This window comes from Suricata suricatta, chromosome 5, assembly GCF_006229205.1.
Source record: "Suricata suricatta isolate VVHF042 chromosome 5, meerkat_22Aug2017_6uvM2_HiC, whole genome shotgun sequence".
Taxonomy (NCBI): Eukaryota; Metazoa; Chordata; class Mammalia; order Carnivora; family Herpestidae; genus Suricata; species Suricata suricatta.
This window is the reverse complement of record NC_043704.1, coordinates 111,165,174-111,183,382: the sequence shown is the minus strand read 5'-3', so window position 1 is coordinate 111,183,382 and position 18,209 is coordinate 111,165,174. Positions and strand designations below refer to the sequence as shown.

General features: G+C 42.8%; 1 protein-coding gene across 2 annotated transcripts in view; it reads right to left on the bottom strand.

Moving 5' to 3' along the window:
- Positions 1-18,209, bottom strand: part of CLRN1 (clarin 1) — a 38,162-nt gene that overhangs the window by 11,307 nt on the left and 8,646 nt on the right. Inside the window, exons 2-3 of one of the 2 annotated variants that reach the window (XM_029940799.1) lie at positions 1,405-1,584; positions 858-860 (exon numbers count right to left, since the gene is read on the bottom strand). In XM_029940799.1, the coding sequence (XP_029796659.1) occupies positions 858-860; positions 1,405-1,584 (183 nt within the window). The remainder of the gene's footprint in view (positions 1-857; positions 861-1,404; positions 1,585-18,209) is intronic. The other variant, XM_029940800.1, reaches the window with a different exon arrangement.

Sequence of the window (18,209 nt, the reverse complement as noted above, 5' to 3'; positions counted from 1 at the left end):
AAAGCTCTGCTTTAGAGAACGGGAGCTTTGCAAGTGTGTGGCTGGGGTTGACTTGTGCTGGGGGAATGGAGTAATGTCCAAAGAAGGGCCTGGGCCCTGGTGGCAGTCGAAGGTGGAGGAGAAGGAAACAGTCTAATGGGGATTTTCTTTCTTTTTAATGTTTATTTATTTTTGAGAGAGAGAGAGAGAGAGAACACGAGTAGAAAGAGAGGGAAACAGAATCTTAAGCAGGCTCTGCACTGTCAGCACAGAGACCAACGTGGGGCTCGAACTCACAAACCATGAAATCGTGACCTGAGCCAAAATCAAGAGTCAGATGCTGAACCAACTGAGCCACCCAGGCACCCCTCTAACAGGAATTTTCAATCCACTCTTTGTGGGTGTGAGTTGTATGTAACCTCTCTCATCTCTCTATGGAATCATTAACAGAACTCTGGATGCTTCCTGGGATTATGACAAAGTACTAAGTCTTTTTGCAAGTCTGAAGTGAGGTGAAATGAGAGGCGTCCTATAGATGAAAGGCTACATATGAGTTATGTATACATTTTTTATTTTCTCATCTTTCTCTTCTTGTAACTGTATCCTAAGCACCCTCAGGCACTACCGGGAGTTCGTATTCTTTTCCATCAGCCTTGGTTACTGAGTAGGACATGTTTATTGATGAACTGATGGCTGAGTTTAGAGTTTATTTTTTTCCCAGATGCACAAATCATTAGGCTACACAAAGTACTGATAGGCTTGAATGTTACAATTCATGTGGGCAGAACACTGGCCCTTCACTTTTTTTGCATGATTTTTATTTATTTTTCTGATTATGACCTAAGAGCAAGACCTGAACTGAGATCGAGATGCTTAACCAACTGACACCCAGGTGCCCGTATTTTTCTGATTATGAATAAATAAAAACACACTACTGAATATTTGGAAACATTAAATAGCACGCGAAAAAGTGAAAAATCACACATAATTTCCCTGCTCAGAGGTCACCACTGCAAATATAACGGTCTCTCTCTCTCTTTCCCTCTCTCTCTGTGTATATCTATATGGAGGCAAGAGAGAGTATATGTACAATATCTATACTTATATAAATCTATATATATATTCATAAACTCTTTATACTGTTTTATGCACTTAACTTTTTGATTCAAGCATGTAAGCATGTATCCTTTTGATCACATCTTCAAAATATAATGGAATGTCATCATCATTTATTCATACAGAGTATCATAATGTGTATCTCAAATTTCCTGTCATTGGATAATTGTATTTTTCTCTACTTTTGTGGTCATATATAACACTACAGAGGACATCACCTGTATGTACTATAACTTTACATTTAGGTAGAGCTGTCTTTTGACACACTGGCAAGCACATTTGTCTTCTGAAGTAGAATTTTGTACCCACCTGAAATGAAGCTCAAAAGATATAACCCTAGTGGGCCATGAAGGGTTTCAAAGGGCTTCCCAAAAGCATTATACATGAAGAAGGCTGTTCCCACCATGGTTAAAACAACCAGGATCGTGGAGAAGAGAACGACGTTGACATGGATGCTCAAGGGGATCACTTTGAGCAAATCTGGGAAAACTAAAGATAAAACAAAGATAGAAGAAATGTCATCAGTGATAGTCTGCAAATGTAATTTCAAAAATTAAATCCCTTTTTCTTTTAAACCTCAAAAATCACCAAAATCCTTCAGAGGAATACATTCTCACTTACTCATTTACAAGGGATTTAGAAAAAGGTTTAAACACAGGATTATTTTCTAGAACTCCCCAGTAAAGACCAACAAAGAGGAGATTTGGATAGGCTTGAATGTTACAATTCCTACCCTGGGTCTGCTGTAATTAGTTAAATAAACAAGTGCCGGCTTTACAACTAAAACCATGTTGATGACCAAACTTTTAATGATGTTTCTCAGTAGACATTTTAAAAAAATGTTTATTTATTTTTGAGAGAGAGAGAGACAGAGTAAGTGCAGGAGGGGCAGAAAAAGAGGGAGACACAAACTCTGAAGCAGGCTCCAGGCTCTGAGCTGTCAGCACAGAGCCCGACACAGGGCTCGAACCCACGAACCATGAGATCATGACCTGAGCAGAAGTCGGATGCTTAACCCACTGAGCCACCCAGGAGCCCTCATTTTTAAAAAAATCTACCTTGAAATGACATTTTTGATTTGGGGATAGCTTGGGGAGTTCCAATATCAGGAAGTATTTCTCTTTCTTTTATTATCAAACAAGAAAACACTGTTTCTAGTCCACACCAAGATTAAGAAATGGGGTATTTTCAGTCAACTTTAGTATTTTGATTTAGCACAAGCTGTGGGAAAATAATTTCTGGTGATACAAGAAATATTTTCCACTTAGAAAACCTGCCAAATCTATTTCTAGATTTTGTGTTCAGGGCAAGTTTTTCTTGTTTGCAGAGGAAATGAAATATTTTATAAACGTAGGGTTTCTCTTATCTGGTGAGGCATCAGTATGCTTAGCATCAGCAGACCTGGCAAGACCGATCTGGGGAAGTGTAGTGCTGCCCAGGTAAGGTTCCCAAACATTTATCAAGTGCTTTCTTAATTTATTTACTGAGCACCTAGTGTGTGCCAGGCATTGTTCTTGCTGCTGGAAATAGAGTCACTAACAAGACAGGCAAGGTCCCCGTTGTCTCGTGGAGATTATAGCGTAATGGGAGTAAACAGATAATTAACAAGTAAACACATAAATATGATAGCTTGTCTCCAAAGATGGCTGCCACCAATTCCTTATCTCCTTCTATATACATGTCACGTCCCCTTTAAGAGGTAGAATTTATTCCTCAATTCCCTTGAACCTGGGCTGGCCTAAAACTGCTTTGACCACCTGAATATGGCAGAACTACAGGGTGCCAATTCCAGATCTTGCCTATATATGAAGACCAGCTGTTCCTATTTTATTTTATTTTATTTATTTATTTATTTCTCTTGGAGGCTTGAGCTGTCATGCAGGAAGTCTAAGTTACTCTGCTGGAGAGAGAGGCTGCCCAGAGGAGCACCAGACATGGGAGGGAAGGGTCTTGGACATCCATCTCAGAAGAGCCTCTGGATGACTCCAGCCACAGGTGCTATTTCACTGCAACCCAATCAAGAACTGCCCAACAGAACTAATACATTTTTGTTTTAAGCTTCTGAGCTTCGGGAGGCTGTTATGCATTGGTAACAGCAAGACGCTTTCAGAGAGTGCTAATGCCATGGAGAAATGAAACAAGGTAATGGAATTTTGAGTGGTTGAGTGAATGGATGTGGGTGGTCAGCAGAGTTATACCTGAGCTGGCCTCTGCATGCTGAGAAGGAAGTGGCTGTATAAAGATCTGGGGAAGAACATTCCAGGGAGATGGAACACCACTGGGGCAGCAGTGAACCTGGCAGCAGGAGGGGGCAGAAGTGAGCTTGCTAGGCTGGGATTATCTCAGCACCTGCTGGATCCGAGTCTCCTGACCATGTGACTATGGTAAGGCATGGGCCTTTAATTCTAAATTCACGTGGGGTGCCTGGGTCGCTCAGTTGGTTAAATCTCCGACTTCGGCTCAGGTCAGATCTCACGTTCGTGGGTTCGAGCCCCGCGTCAGGCTCTGTGCTGACAGCTAGCTCAGAGCCTGGAGCCTGCTTCCGTTTCTGTGTCTCCCTCTCTCTCTCTCTGCCCCTCCCCCTCTCATGCTCTGTCTCTCTGTATCAAAAATAAATAAAACATTAAAATTTAAAAAAAATTTAATTCTAAATTCACTAGGAAGCCACTGGGAGGGGAGAGGGATTAAGTAAGAGAGTGACACAACCTCCATGATCTGAAAAGATCACTCTGGCTGCTGATCAGTGTGTATAAGGGGGGAAGGGGAGAAAGAAAGGCAACTGTGGAAGCAGGGAGACCCCAGAGCAGGGAGTGTATGCAATGGCAAGAGACAGGGGGCCTGGTCCAAGCCATAGCAGCTGGGGTTATCAGATTTGGAACGTATCTTGGAGATAGAAGATAGGACTTGTCGAAAGAAAGGAAGCTAGGATAAACAACGGAATAAACAGTGATGCTATTAACTGATGGAGACAAGGAGAAGGTGTGGGAGTGGGAAATAAGGCAGGGGATCTGCTTCAGATATGTAAGTAGAGGTGCCAAATAGGATTTATGTGTCTGGAAGTTTGGGGAGAAGGTGGAGGTATTAAGGGAGGTGCAACCAGGGGAAGGCAAGCAGGTGCTTATGGCATGCAATTTAAGGGGATAGTCACTCTCCAGGGCTAACCCTGCACTTGCAGGAGCCTGAGAGTGAATGTCTCCTTAAATTTTATGACTAGAGGGCCTCCACAGCCTCACCCTGGTATTTAAAGCCAGAGGAATGGCTATCACCTGTGGAGAAACTGCAGTTAGAGAAGAGAAGGTCCCTGGGACTCCCTTACATGTCCCTGCACAGGAGAGAGGAGAAATCAGCCAAGGAGACTGAGAAAGAGAGTTTGTGAGTTAGGAACAAATCCATTGATGGGATGGAAGAGAAGCCAAGGGAAGAAAATGTTCCAAATGACGTGAACCTATAAGAACAGGTATGGGGGCACCTGGGTGGCTCTGCTGGTTGAGTCTCTGATTCTTGATTTTGGCTCAGGGCATGATACCAGGGTCGTGGGATCGAGCCCTGCATTGGGCTCTGTGCTGAATGTGAAGCCTGCTTAAGATTCTTTCCCACTGGCCCTTTCCTGCTTGCACATGCTCTCTCTCTCTTTCTAAAAAAGTCATATAGAATTATTATCAAAATATGTTAAATGGAGAAGACAAACAAATAGAAATATGCGCCGTTCTGTCATTTGGAAAAAAGCTGAAGGGGAATGTATATAATAACAAATAGTTTAAATGCTTATCTGATTTAATTCTTTTAACATCCCACCTACCCCAGGGAAAAAAACTGGAGCTCAGGGGTGTGATAACCTACCCAAGACTTCTACTTAGTAAATGGTAGAGATTCGAACTCCTGTCCTCCCTCTTAACCACCTTGCTATAGCAACCTCAGGGCCAGGCATGCTTATACAGGCAGACACTATTTGTAGAAGGCTATACATGAAACTGTAATGCTTCTGGAGAAGGAGACTGAGGGATATTTCATTATGAAACTTTTGGATTTGTTTTTTTCTTTTTTAATCTCTTTGGAAGCATTTTATATTCAATGAACACCTAAATAAGTAGGCAAGTAGGTAGACAAATGACACAAAACTCCTGTGACTGTTCTAGATTAAAGGAGACTTCAAAGACTCGTTGCTAAATGCAATGTATGGATACTGTGATTTGAACAAGTACTTTGTAGAAGTCATTTTTGAGATAACCAGAGAAAATTGACCATGGGCTGGCTACTAGATAATATTACGTTAACTCTTAGTGACTTCGTTGGTTATGTTAATGGTATTGCGGTTGTACTTTTAAAAGTCCTCATCAATTCGAAACGATATGGATGAGTAGGTGAATAGAGTAAAAAAAAAAAAAAAAATCCTCATGGGCGTGGCGTTTGGCAATATGGACGTTAAAGTTCCCAGGTGCTCTGCTGGCCCAGCTGGTGCTGTGTTCGGGGGGCACTCAGTGAGCCAGCCAGCCTTATTCTGCGATGCCCGACCCTCCTGAGCTCCCAACTGCTGAGACCACACGATCCATCCAGCCTGCTATTCTTAACCTCCATCAGCTGTTGATATGGTTTTTACTAGCAGTTATCAAAAAATCTGCTTCCATCTACCCACCCGACCAATGAGGTGGCAACCTTTGTCTCGGATGGGTTAGCCAGGTGAAGCCTGTCTCAAAATTGAGGCTTGTTACCAAAATGAAACAAAGGCAGAAACAAGTTGCACTGATTTGCCTCCTGGAAAGAAAAGCTAGGAGCTAAAATAAATCGTCACAAGGAGCATTCTAATTCTTAGGAAGTCTCTTTACAATCTTCACCCTTGTGAGAAAGTCGCCCAGCAGGGCACTAATCCCTGCAAGTTACATAGTTATTTACGTTTTTTTGGGTTTCTGTCTTTGATGAGAATTCCCTGAGTCTGTAAAGACCAGCCAGACCTCTGGGAACAATCTTCCATTTTCACACTAACGTTCACATGACATTTGTGTGGCTGAGGCTGAGAGCAGACCATTCACGTTAATACGGGGAGGGGTCACTTTAACAAGATTGGATACTGTGTATTTAGAAGTTTGGTTTGTTTGGTCTTTCCTTTCCTTTAGGTTTGAGATTATAACACAAAGAAAAGATTTGAATATTTTGATCTGTAGAGGGACTGTCATTAAATCCAGCCCGAGTTACTTCTGGCCTCCAGAAATTACTTAATTAGCTGTTCCAAGTGAAAGGGAGTTATTTATTAAAGCGGGCAGCTGATGCCACATTAGTAGTACAGGATTGCACTCAGAATTACTCTCCTTGTCCTTCGTTCTCTTCTCACAGATTTCCTCTACTGTGTGCGTGGGTGAGGGTGCCTCGCTCTCCCCATTTCAGACCACCCTAGCCCCTAAGTGCCCTTCTTGTCCGTTATTTCACCACCAAACTTCCTCAAAGAGCAACACACGAGTAATAACAATAGAACTAAAAATAACCAAAAGTTACATAGCCTTCGCTATGTTCCAGGTACTTTACCTACATTGCATAAATCAGACACTTAAATCTTTTACTTCTTACAACATAAATTGAAGTGTAGATGAGAGATCTAAATCTTTTAATGGTTACGACAAACATTAAAACATAAATGAGAGATTTGATGCTTACATCAGCACAAGGAGGGTACCATTTTATTCTCAGTGTATAGACGTAAAAGACACAAAACAAAACAGAACCCTGAGGCACAAAGAAGCAAACTAGCCTAGTCACACAGGGGCCTCTCTGCCTTCGCTTTCAACCTTCCCCTCCTATTTTTAAGATTAAAGTAAAATTAACACAGGGAAGAATTCTCCCCTTTCAGTGTAGACTTCTGTGACTTTTGATTAACTCATTCTGTCGTGTAACCACCACCACAATCAATATACAGAATGATTCCACCATTCCAAACACCCTCCCGTTTCCCTTTGGTACTCCACCTTCCCCCACTACCCCCAGCCCCTGTATGTGTAACTTTGTTAAAAACTGCCCCCTGTCTTCCAGAGTGGCTGTGTCATTTCTCCTTCCCACCAGCAGCTTGGGGGTCCCAGCCTTCTGCATTCTTGCTGGCACTTGGCAGCTTTTTAAAACTGTAGCCATTAAATCCGTGTGTCGTTTACCTCATTGTAGTTTTACTTAGCATTTTCCAAATGACTAATGATACTGAGGATCATTCTGTGAGTTTATTTGCCTTCTGTATATCTTTTTTTTTGGTGAAGTGTCTATTCATATCTTTTGTGCATTTTTTATTGGGTTGTTTCTTATTGTTACTGAGTTCTGAGAATTCCTTATGCCTGCTGGATATGAGCCCTTTATCAGATAAGTAATTCACAAATATTTTCTCCAAGCTTGTGGCTTGTCTGTTCATTCTCTTATCAGTGCCTTTTGAAAAGCAGTTCTGATTTTTATGAGTTCTAGTTTATCGATTGTTTTTTTTTTTTAATGTATCATGTTTTGGATGTCAAATCTAAGAAGTCTTTGCCTCATGCAAGGTCACCAATATTTTCTCCTCTGTTTTTCTTCTAGACATTTTTTTAGTTTTAGGTTTACATTTAAGTCTGTGATCCATTTTAAGTCATTTTTTTGTATATGGTCAAGGTTAAATTTTTTTGTTTGTTTTTGGCATATGGCTATCCAATGTTTCAGTCCTTAAAAGGCTGAATATATGACCGAGCAATCCTATTTCTAGATATTTGCCAAAAAGAATTAAAAACATATGCCCACACAAGAATCTGTATGGAGATGTTTACAGTGGCTTCATTCGTATTTGCCCAAAATTGGAAACATCTTAATATCCATCAACTGGTGAATGGATAAACAAGCTTTGGCCCACCCATAAAATAGCATACTTCTTAGTAATACAAAGGAACGGACTATTGCTACATACAGTAACATGGATGTTCTCTGAAAGGCATTATGCTAACTGAAATTAACTACACTCAAACGGCTGTGTGTTGTATGATCCCATACAGATAGCGTTCTGGAAATAGCAAGATGGTAAGGACAGCAAACAGATCAGGTTTTGCCCAAGGTTGGCAGTGAAGGAGGAGACTGACCACAAACGGGGCACAAGGGTAATTTGTAGGATAATGGAAGGCTATATATCCTGAATGTGGTGGTATTTATGCACCTTTATGGATTAGTCAAAATTCATAGGCCTGTACATCTAAAATATGTAATTATACCTCAATAAACCTGCCTAAACTGAAAAAAGAGCGGGAGGGCAGGTTCTGGAATGAGTAGGGCCTTCCAGACGTGAGCAAGGGCTCGGCACAGGTGACAGTTCGGCACGAAGGAGGATGACCTCAGGAGAAGGGAGGAAAAGGAGCACAGGGCCAACGGCCAAGCACCAGGTTCTAGTCCACCATGTGACCTTGAGCAGGTCAAAGGAGCCCTGTTTTTCTCTGTAAAATGAAGGTGTTCTATGGGCAGCCTGGTAAGGGACCAGGCATTTGAGATTAGAGGAGGTTCACACTTCAGCTTCTTTCCTAAGTCTGTGACCGCCCTACATCTTGATTTCCTTATCTGAAAAATAAGAGTAATTCTACCTTTCTCTCAAAATTGTGAGGCCCCCGTGACCCCAGTGGCTGGCGTACCTAGCACATGGAGGTGGTCAGGAGAAGCTCTCTGGGGTGTGCCCCGAGGCCAGCTCCGCCACTGTTCAGAGCCGTCCTTTCTCCCCTCCTCAGAGACACGGCTGGCGATTTCTCCTCTCTGTCTGCCACGTCAGTTTCTTCCTCTCTTTGGATCAACCCAATCAGCATACAAAAAACATGCTGTCTTTTTCTCATCATAAAAAAAAAAAATCTCACTTGGGGCACCTGGGTGGCTCAGACACCAGTGTTGGTGGCGTCCGATTTCAGCTCAGGTTTTGACACTCAGTTTGTGAGTTTGAACCTCGCATCCAGCTGGCTGCTGATCATGTGGAGCCGCTTCAGATCCTCTGTCCCTTTCTCTCTGCCCCTCCCCTGCTCATGCTCTCTCTCAAAAAAAAAAAAAAATTCACTTAAGCCCTCCATGCATGACACCCTTTTTTAAACTTCCCTTATGGCAAAAGCTCTCTGACAGTCGCCTGTATTCTCAGCATCTCCTACCTCTCTCTCCACTTTCTCTCTTGAACCCACTGCACAGATATAGCATTTCCCAAGGCACCAGGGAGCTTCAAGATGCCAAACCCAATCTTGTTCCCCATCTTACTTGGTCTACATCTGGCACAGTGGCTCCCTCCCTCCTCCTGGAAGAGCTTTCTTCCCCTGCTCTCCTGGTTTTGCTACCTCACTGGCTGCCATCTTGATCTGCATCCTTATCCCTGGAATCATCCAGGGAAGGACTCCATTCTTGTACTTCTTCTTCCGCTTCCCTCACTTCCCTGGTGCTCTATCCAGTAGCATGGCTTTTATTAGAAACACTTTCAAACAGATATTTCCAGTCTAGACTTTCTCTTGAATCCCACACTTAGAAGTCCACAACTTTCTATTTGAATATCTTAACTGGGACCTTAACTGGGAGTCTCATTGTGTTCCCATACTGCACCCAAAGTTTTCCTGTCCTCACACTTGCTTCCTTCAGCCTTCACTTCAGTGGCTGGCATCTCCATTCTTCCTTGTCATCATCCTTGTTCTTTTCTTACTCTCATGTGTCATGTTTAATCCACCAGGAAAACCTGTTGGCACTACCTTCAGAATCTGATTACTTCTCTCCATTCCCACTGCTCCACCAGGTCTAAGCCAGTGTCACCTCTCACTTGGATGGCTGCTCGGGCTTCCTAATTGGTCTCTCTACTTCCTTCTTACAGTTGACTCCCAAGCCAGGGACTTGGAGGGACTCAGAGGGATCTCTAAAACATGAATTGGTTTAGGGGTACCTGGGTGGCTCAGTATGTTAAGCATCTGACTCTTAATCTCAGCTCATGTCTTCACATCAAATCATGAATTCAAGCCCTGAATTGAACTCCATGCTGGGCATGTAGCCTACTTTAAAAAAATGAATTTGTTACGGGGCACCTGGGTGGGTCAGTCAGTTAAGCATTTGACTTCTGCTCAGGTCATGATCTCAAGGTCTGTAGGTCTGAGCCCTGCTTCAGATTGGGTCTCCTCTCTGCCCCTCCTCTGTTTATGCTCTCTCTCGCACTTGCTCACTCTCTCTCTCTCTGTCTCTCTCTCTCAAAAAGAAATAGACATTAAAATAATTCTTTTTGAATGAATTGGTTCATATCAATCCCCTGCTTAAACGCTTCCAGTGGATTCTGCTCTCAGATTATAAGTGTATAAGCCAAGTCATTACAATAGCCTACTAGGACCTATGTGGTTGGACTCAGTGCCAGACCTCCTACTTCATCTGCTGCCCATTCCCTTGAGCAGTGTGCTCTAGCCACTGGCCTTGTTACTTTACTTCAAACATGTCAGGAGCATTTCTAACCCCATGGCCTTTACACACACTGTTCCTGCTGCCTGGATAGTCCCCTAAGTAGTCTCCTGGCTCGCTCCCTCACCTCCAGGTCTTTACTTAGATGTTTTATCAGGAGGGCCTTCTTTAACCACCATATTTAAGTTGTCATCCCCTGCCCAGTCACCTCCCCTTCCAACTCTCCACCCTTTCCTTACTTTTACTTTTCTCCTTAGCAATGATCACCACCTGACCAAGTCTCTGTTTTTACTTGTTTGCTCCTCTTCTGACATGAGGGCAGGTGCACTGGCCTATTTTATTCACTGCTGTATTCCTATTACCTAAGAATGCCTGAGACAGTGTAGATCAGTATTTCTCAACATCTTTTTTCCATTATTGCTCTTCACCCCAGGAGTCTTTTCAGACACTTCTCCTAATCACCCTTTCCCAATGAAATTGTAATACCACACATATATTGTGTATTGATTTCAGTATTTATGTCTGTGCTTTATACACATACACACTTTTTATTTATATTTATTATTTTTATACATGCTTCTTAAAGAGTAAACGTTTTTTTCTTGCTCCCAAGAACCAATTTTCACCCCCTTACAGGGAATATGGCAGCCATTAAGAATGCATGGTGTAGCTGTTAGACACATTTATTTTGGATGGATACCTTTTGCTTGGAGTAGGATGCAGGGTGGAGTCTGATGTGATTAGGAAGTCTGGAGTTTCTTGGCAGAAGTCAGTGGTTAATATTGAAGGGAATTACTGCCACAAAGGCAAAAAAAGGGAAGGAAAAAGAGCAGCATATAGTCCATTTGGTGACCCCAGGGCTAGAGAAGAAGAAGAGGGGGTTGGCAGCTTCTAGAGTGATGGGAGCTTCTGGGTAAGAACTTGAATTTGTCCATAGAGTTAAGCAGTCACCATTGACCTTGATGTAACCTACTGGTGGTAATAGAATCTGGATTGAGAGAGTTTGGAGAAAGGATCTGGGGCAATGGAGACAAAGGAAGGATGATAGGAACCTTTTTATTTTTATTTTTTAAAGAAGTTGAATGACCTGGTTGGTAACTGGAATGGAATTTCAAATCTCTTTAGTAAAAGAAATATTTTAACCCAACATATTTGCGGGTTGTCAACCTATAACATGGAAACTGTTGGCTGCTTAATAGCAAGGTTTAAAGTTTGAGATTTGCCTCAAACCTGAATGTGACAAAGCTCTTTCTCATTAGGGCGGGAGGATTAGGAAAAGACAGACTTGCTCCTCACCACGTTTCTGTTCAAATGTACAACTCTTTATAAAGGAATTTTTAAAAATAAATGAACAACATTATAACAATGAAGTGGAAATGAAGATAAAAATCTCACCCTCAATCCTACCAATAGCAAAGCAAGATTTTCCTTTATTTTTAGTTGTTTCAAATCTTTGTCCATCTTAATACTTATTTCCTATGTTATTATACATAATGCAGTTTTGAGGTTCTACTTGGTACTTCTTATTTGGAATATAAGTGTTTTCCATTAAGTACATGTTGTCATCACAACTATCATACAGATAACAACATGGATTTTCCGTCAAACTGATGGACTGCTGTCTGTTAGGTTGTCTGCCATCGTTTTTGGTATTCTAGCGATTGCTGTAGTGAACGTCTTCAAGCATGTTCCTCCTTCTTTCTTATTATAGGGGTGGAAGATGAGCAGGACTTTTTTGGGTGAACTTCCAGGAAAGGAATTCACGTGGATCAGAGTGCTTTCTGAAAGAATGCTGTATTTGTACAGATCCAAGATAACCTAAAGAAGGTGAGTTATGTTTTGTAACATACATATTAAACTATTGGTTTAAAGCTCAATTTCTCTTCCCTGCAGTCTGTAAGCAGAGATTTCTGACAAGATTATCTAGTCAGAAACAGAGAGCTAGAACAAACTAGTCATTGAGGTCACTCTCCTAATAGCAGAATAGAAAGCACCTGTCATGGGGTGGGGGGAGGGGAAGGGAATCCACACTGCACAGCTATATGGAGAAAGGCTGTCATACCCTCATTAGTCAGTCTGCTATCACAAAACAGAGCTGAGTAAGTCATAAGTGAAGGACTTGCAGTGAAAATACAGGCCTAGGGGAGCTCTCTGTGGGAAATTGTCTCTCCTCCAATCATTTGGTGGGGGGGTTCTATTCTTTGAGTTATATCTCTTGACTCTGTACTCACATTCCAATGTGGGCCTCTGATCTGTGGTCTCCCCACCCTCCGCTGGCCATTCGGCAAAGTCTTTTCCAGTCTTTCCTCCTTCGGACCCTTGTCACAGATTCCGTTCCTTCCCCCACTCGTAAGCACCTATTACCCCCACCACCCACCTCCGTCTCTGTCAGTCTGTGTGCCTGGCTTGCAGAAGGCTTGAAAACATTCAGCGAACTGAACTCTTCCATTCCAAAGAGAACACAGGGGCTCTCAGGGTAACTCCCTCACCTGTCAGTTCCCTAGTGCCATGTCTCCTTTGGTTTGGGCCCGACCTTCCCTCCATTTTAAGTGAAATTTTCTTCCTCTTGTCCAAGGTCTGGCCTTCTCCTTGTGCTGTCACTCATCCTTTTCTACCTCACAGAGTCCTTTCTCAATCCATTACCAACCTCTCCCGTCTGTCTGCAGCACTTTCCTCCCTACTGCTTTATCACCTCAGTATAGAATTATACTCAAGCTCCTCCCATTGTGAACATACTCATGGACGCACTCACACACACTCATGCACACACAGGCATGCACACATGGCCATTGGGCTCCTCTAGGAGGCTCAGCACAGCCTTTCTCTAAGTCCTTGCCTCCCATTCCCTCCTCAGCTCCTACAAGGACCTCTCTTTCCCACCACTCTATCGGGACTGCTTTAGAAAGGTCTCCCATGACCTTGTGGTGTTAAAATTCAAAGGACTGAGGCACCTGAGTGGCTCAGTCAATAAGTGTCCAACTTTGGCTCAGGTCATGATCTCATGATTCCTCAGTTCCAGCCTTTCATCAGGCTCTTTGTTGTCAGCATGGAGCCCACTTCAGATCCTCTGTCACCCTCTCTCTTTGCCCCTCCCCTGCCTGTTCTCTCTGAAAGAGAAGGAAAGAAAAAGGAAAGGAAGGAAGGAAGGAAGGAAGGAAAGAGAGAAAGAAAGAAAGAAAGAAAGAAAGAGAGAGAGAGAGAGAGAGAGAGAAAGAAAGAAAGAAAGAAAGAAAGAAAGAAAGAAAGAAAGAAAGAAAGAAAGAAAGAAAGAAAGAAAAGAAAAAAGAAATTCAAAGGACTCTCTGAATTGTCTCTCATTTGGCACCTGTGTGGTGTTTGGGGCTGTTGACCATTACGTCCTGTTGAAAGTTTCTCCTCCCCTGGTTTTCCCGCTGCTGGTTTCCTCTCCAGCTCATTGCCCCTCTCCTTTCAGCCTGCTTTGCCAATCCCTCCGCTCTACCCATAAGTATAGGTATTTTCTAAAACCCACTCTTATTTACCTTCTCATCTGACTCCCCTCTCTGGGAAATCTTTCCTTCCATTGTAGCTCCCAGTACCACCTCTAATCCACGGATTCCCTCTTCTCTCCGTCTACTCCAGGCCGACTCCCAGGACCTCTACAGCTTGCAACTGATGGACATCACTTGTTGCTGGCCTATATGTGGACCTCATTAAAAATGACCAGGAATAAGTTCCTTTTCCCTCCAAACTTCCTCCTTCTGTATTTCTTATCTGAGTGAATTGCTACAGTTCTCAGTCCTGCAGAAATCTGGGGTTCATTTCATGTCACTAAGATCTGTTGATTTTTGTTTCCAATTATTTTGGAAATATTCCCCCTCACTTGCAGCCCTCTGATAATGCTTTGGTTTGGGCCACAAAATATTGGACGAAGGAGCTTGTTGACTGGTCTCTTCACCTCTCTTTTGATTTTCTTCCAATTCATCTTCTACCTTGTCACACACTTGCTTAACACCCTTAAGTGGCTTCCCATTGCCTTCAAGATCAAATTAACTGCAGTGGTACAGCAAAGTCTCCTATATTCTGGTCACTGCATTCCTTTCCAGCTTTATCTTTCTTTTCCTTTCTCTCACCTCCTCAGTATTCTGACCACAATAGGCTCTTCATTCCTTGGCTCTTGCTATTCCTCTGCTTGGAATGGCTTCTTCCATGCCATCTAGTGAAATCTAACTGTACCTCTTAACTTATCTTCCAGTTTCCCTGTGTTTTGCCCTGACAAAGAATAATTCTTCTTCTTGGGGCTTTATAGATTAAAAACAATAATTGTGATAGTAATCAGTGCTACTCAACCATCTACAATTCTAGTTCTTCCCAGTTCTGGGCTTGTGATAGGATTTTTCATCCTGGCCCCTTTGAAGCTACATGTGGCTACGTAACAACCTTTGCCAATAAAGTCTAAGTGGAATTGGCACGTGTCTGTTCCGGGTCAGAGGGTTTACTTGCCAATGTGAGAGTCTCTACAATTCTTTCCATCTGTTATAACAACTGGTGACATTCCAGGTGGTGGCTGCCTCCTGGAATGGACCTACAGTGGATTTCTGACAAATGTGTGCTCTGAGCAAGAGATCAATCTTTGCTGATTTACCCGTGATGTTTGAACTTACTTGTTGTTGAAACGTAACACAGGCCATCTTGACTAATGTACAAGTGCAGCTTTTACAAATTGTCAATTATTTAAAAACACTCTTGCTGGATTCTTCATTGTCTGTGAACAAGTATCCTCTAATTCCTTTGTATCTGCAGAGTCTAGAAGATGCTTAGCGACATGATAGGCCCCAGTAATTTTTTTCCCTCGGCATGGGGGTGAGGGCACATAGACTCTAACTTACAAGGAATTTGTGTCTTACATGTAAAGTCATGCTGTTTTCAATAGATCATCAGAGAGTAATAAGAATAAGATAAAAAACTATTTGTTTTTACAAACTGCTAAGTATGTTCCCTTATTACTTGCCATTAATTTGTGTTTTATTTGCTGTCTCTAAATGCATGGCTTTCATTTCGGTTACTTTGAAATTTATTTCTGTCTGCTGGTTTCCTCTGTTATATTTTATCTTGAAACTTTGTTCTTCTTTGTTTCTATTACTGATTCCAGTCTAAAAATCATATCTTTTATCCTAGCGTCTTGAACAGGAATTTAGTGAGTCCCATCTATATCGATATTTAGGCATTACCAAGAGAATGAGCTGGTTAGAATATCATCCAACACCAAAGCAAGAAGGACAGAGGAGCTGTGGGGAAGAGTGACAAATAGCCAGGCATTAACTGAAAGGCAACAGAGCAGGTTTAAAAAAAAAAAAAAAGCATAGCTTTTGGAGTTAGGAAAGCTTGGGCTTCATCTCATTTGGCCATTCCCTGTTCATGTGGGCCTCTGGATACTTCAGCTCCCTTCTATGTAAATGTGAGTAGTGACAGAAATAAGTCAAAGAACTTCTGAGACACACAAGTGAGATCACTTACATGGATGCTCTATGTAGATTTTAAGTAATCACTTAAATATATTTTTTTAACATGATGAGAATGTAGGGCAGTCATATTTCCATGAAGAAGAGTGGGCGCTATAAGAACCCAATGTCTTGGGAGTGTCTGCATTTTCAAGTCTCATGATCAGTCATTTCAGGTAGATGGGAGTTTTTGGCTCACATGTGATCAGAGCACTTATCTTAATATTAGACCAAAGAAAGATTCTTCCCCTCATAGGGGTCCCTAGATACATGGAATTCAGGCAAGCCTTTTTTCTTGTAGCTCACGTGTTTACTTTCCCCCCACTCCCTGACCAGGTGGGTGACTATTCCTGTAAATTATCCAGGAACTTTGGATTTATAGCTAATTACTTATTCGGTACCTGTCATACACTTTCCTCAGCATCTGATACATTGTTCTCATTCTCATTTCTATTTCCCTTGTGCCATTTCTTGCACATTCTCTGTAATGACTTATCTAAAATGAGTTTGGGGCTGATGGCACACCTCTAAGGAGGTGACAGTCTCCTGATGGTCTCTTTGGAAGGAGCAGAACTGTTCCACAGGAGACTGGCAGGTGAAGGTCAGAATGTTAGCTTGCTTTCTTGATACAGTGCTGGAGAATGTGGCTTAGATCTTCCACCAAGTTCTGTTGAATTAGGCAGCCTCACCCACCTTGTCACAGGTGGGGCTGGACAGCTGAGAGCCCCCCAGTCCAGTGCAGAGCTGGTTCCCTCATCCTGACCAGGTGGAGAACAGGCTCCTGTAAGTGGTGGGCAGACTTGGAAAGACAGGAAGCTCTGGGGCTGAGAGCCAAGTATGTTCTTTCTTATTCAAACTCATCAGTGACATCTCTCATTCCCTCTGAGGCCAACAGGGTGTAGAGCAATTGAGAGACCCTTCATGGAAACAAACAGCTAAAGGAGTGGAAGCTAAGGACCCTGAAGCCTGTGCGGAAGCAGTGCTTAAAAATACTGCTGCTCCTACCCGCTCTCCTTCTGGTGGTCTTGTCCATCCCTAGTTTGGAGGGCTTCTGACGCCTCGCCTGCTTCCCCCTGTCTTGGCCACTGTCCACCTGAGTAGTTCTCAGCTTTGGCTACACATCAGAATCTCCCAGGGAGCTTCTCAGCCATCCCGTTCTCAGGCCCCACCTCCAGAGATCCTGGTCCAACTGGCCTGGGATGAAGCCTTGGCATCAGTAGTTTGGAAGACGCTCCAGGTGATTCTAAGGTGCAGCCAGGGTTATGGATCACTGACCTGGTGGCTTTGCTTTCATCAACGCTTTTCGCCTTCATCTGGCTGGGTGCAAAACGCAGGCCACACCATCTGTGGAGCTCTCAGAACGAAGGCAGCCTCTGATAATGATGTCAGCAATGGCGCAGCAACCTCTTCCTAGATGAAAGCCACAGGGTAGGCTTTTCAGAGGTCCCGTCTTCCTTCTCAACTTGTCCTCCTCCACATAAAAGGTGTGTAAAAAGAGAAGTTGTATTTGGCCCCTTGGTGCTCAGCTATTCATTTTCTTGAAAGGGAATAAGAGAGAAGATTTCTTTCTTTTTACGGAAATGCTCTTGATCTGACATTGCCCTCAGCCCGTCTGCAGCCAGCCATTATGAAAATCCAGTAAAAGGCATTCCTCGACAGAAGCTCAGTGCATTCACCTCCTTTAATATCCCCCCCTAAGCTCACACCCAGGTATTGAGCCAGGCTTCTTTCTGACGGCTGCGTGGTCAGGGAGAATGAAATCCATGACCCCAGCACTTAAGAGGAGGAGACCTCATGGTAAGAGAGAACCGTTTAAAATGCCATTTTTTTCTGTACCTTGTCTGTATTCCTCTCAGCTCAAGTGCATCTACCTGACTTAACCCAATTCAGAGGCAGCCCTGTCAGTGAGTCTTAATCACCCACGGTTGCTGAGGGACGGCAGCTGCTTTGGCGCATATGTGTCTCTGATAACAGAGCCCATTTGACTGCTCCTAATCCACAGGGTATGATTATGGTGGGGTAATAACTCCTGAGAATGGCTTTGCTACAGTTCTAACACGCTGAGAGGGAGCGAAATACGAATCCTGCATAAATTAGTCTGCCAGGTACAGTTTGCTATTAGTCAGCTCTCTCCTACCTGTAATAAAAGTGTATCATCTTTCAACCAGCCTGGGTGTTTACGTGCGAGACTAGGTAAAAGACTTATTTGTCATTGTTTAATTTAAATAAGTCTTTTTTTATTTTTTTAAATAGTTTGTTGTCAAATTGGTTTCCATA